The sequence below is a fragment of the Lipotes vexillifer genome, unplaced genomic scaffold, assembly GCF_000442215.2.
Source record: "Lipotes vexillifer unplaced genomic scaffold, Lipotes_vexillifer_v1.1 scaffold394, whole genome shotgun sequence".
Taxonomy (NCBI): domain Eukaryota; kingdom Metazoa; phylum Chordata; class Mammalia; order Artiodactyla; family Lipotidae; genus Lipotes; species Lipotes vexillifer.
Genome location: NW_006791731.1, coordinates 4550780 through 4551460, shown reverse-complemented (window position 1 = coordinate 4551460; position 681 = coordinate 4550780). Strand labels below are relative to the sequence as shown.

Here is a 681-nt window from a genome sequence, read left to right as displayed (position 1 = left end):
GAAAGAGTGACAGCAGCAAAGGCACAAGCAGAATAGCCAGTTTAAATGGCTTAAAGGCTGTTAGAGGCTGAGGACTTGAGAGTGCAGGACGAGCTGGTAGCCCTGGATTGGAGACGAATGGGAGACGGTGTTCAGATGCACATGGGAACAATCTTACAATGCATTTGGAGCAGTGGTCCAGCAGGGCTGGACGGGCCCTGAGCAGAGAAGGGGTGTCTAGGAAGCATCTTAGCTCACACAGTGAGAGTCACACAGTAGAAGTGGTGGGTGGGCAGGAAGAAAGAAGGGGCCGTTTTGCATTTTGTAATGAATGACTACCAGCTCAGTGAGCAAGAAACACTAAAAGTAACCGAGTACAAAATTTTAAAATACGTGTTTTTAAAGAAAAGAAAAGGTAGGCTCCTCGGATAACTGGGGAAGGGGAGTGTGACAATGAACCAAGGTGGAAACCATGAAAACATGATTTAAAAAAAAAATCCTACCAAAGGCAAAGAAGAGACGAGAAGTGACTGCAGAAACGGTGGAATGAAAGTTACCTAGGAAAAATAGTGATGTTTCTTCAGGGTGAATGTTTCACTGTAAAATAAGTTTTTACCTGATCACCTTTCTGTCCATTCTCACCATCTGCACCACGTTCTCCTTTATTTCCCTTAGGAGGAAAAAAAAAAAAAAAAAAAAAAA

The 681-nt window shown here is 43.2% G+C and overlaps 1 protein-coding gene across 1 annotated transcript in view; it reads right to left on the bottom strand.

The window, feature by feature from the left end:
- Positions 1-681, bottom strand: part of COL22A1 (collagen type XXII alpha 1 chain) — a 253822-nt gene that overhangs the window by 45480 nt on the left and 207661 nt on the right. Inside the window, exon 46 of the mRNA XM_007464595.1 lies at positions 596-649. Coding sequence (XP_007464657.1) covers positions 596-649 — 54 coding nt within the window. The remainder of the gene's footprint in view (positions 1-595; positions 650-681) is intronic.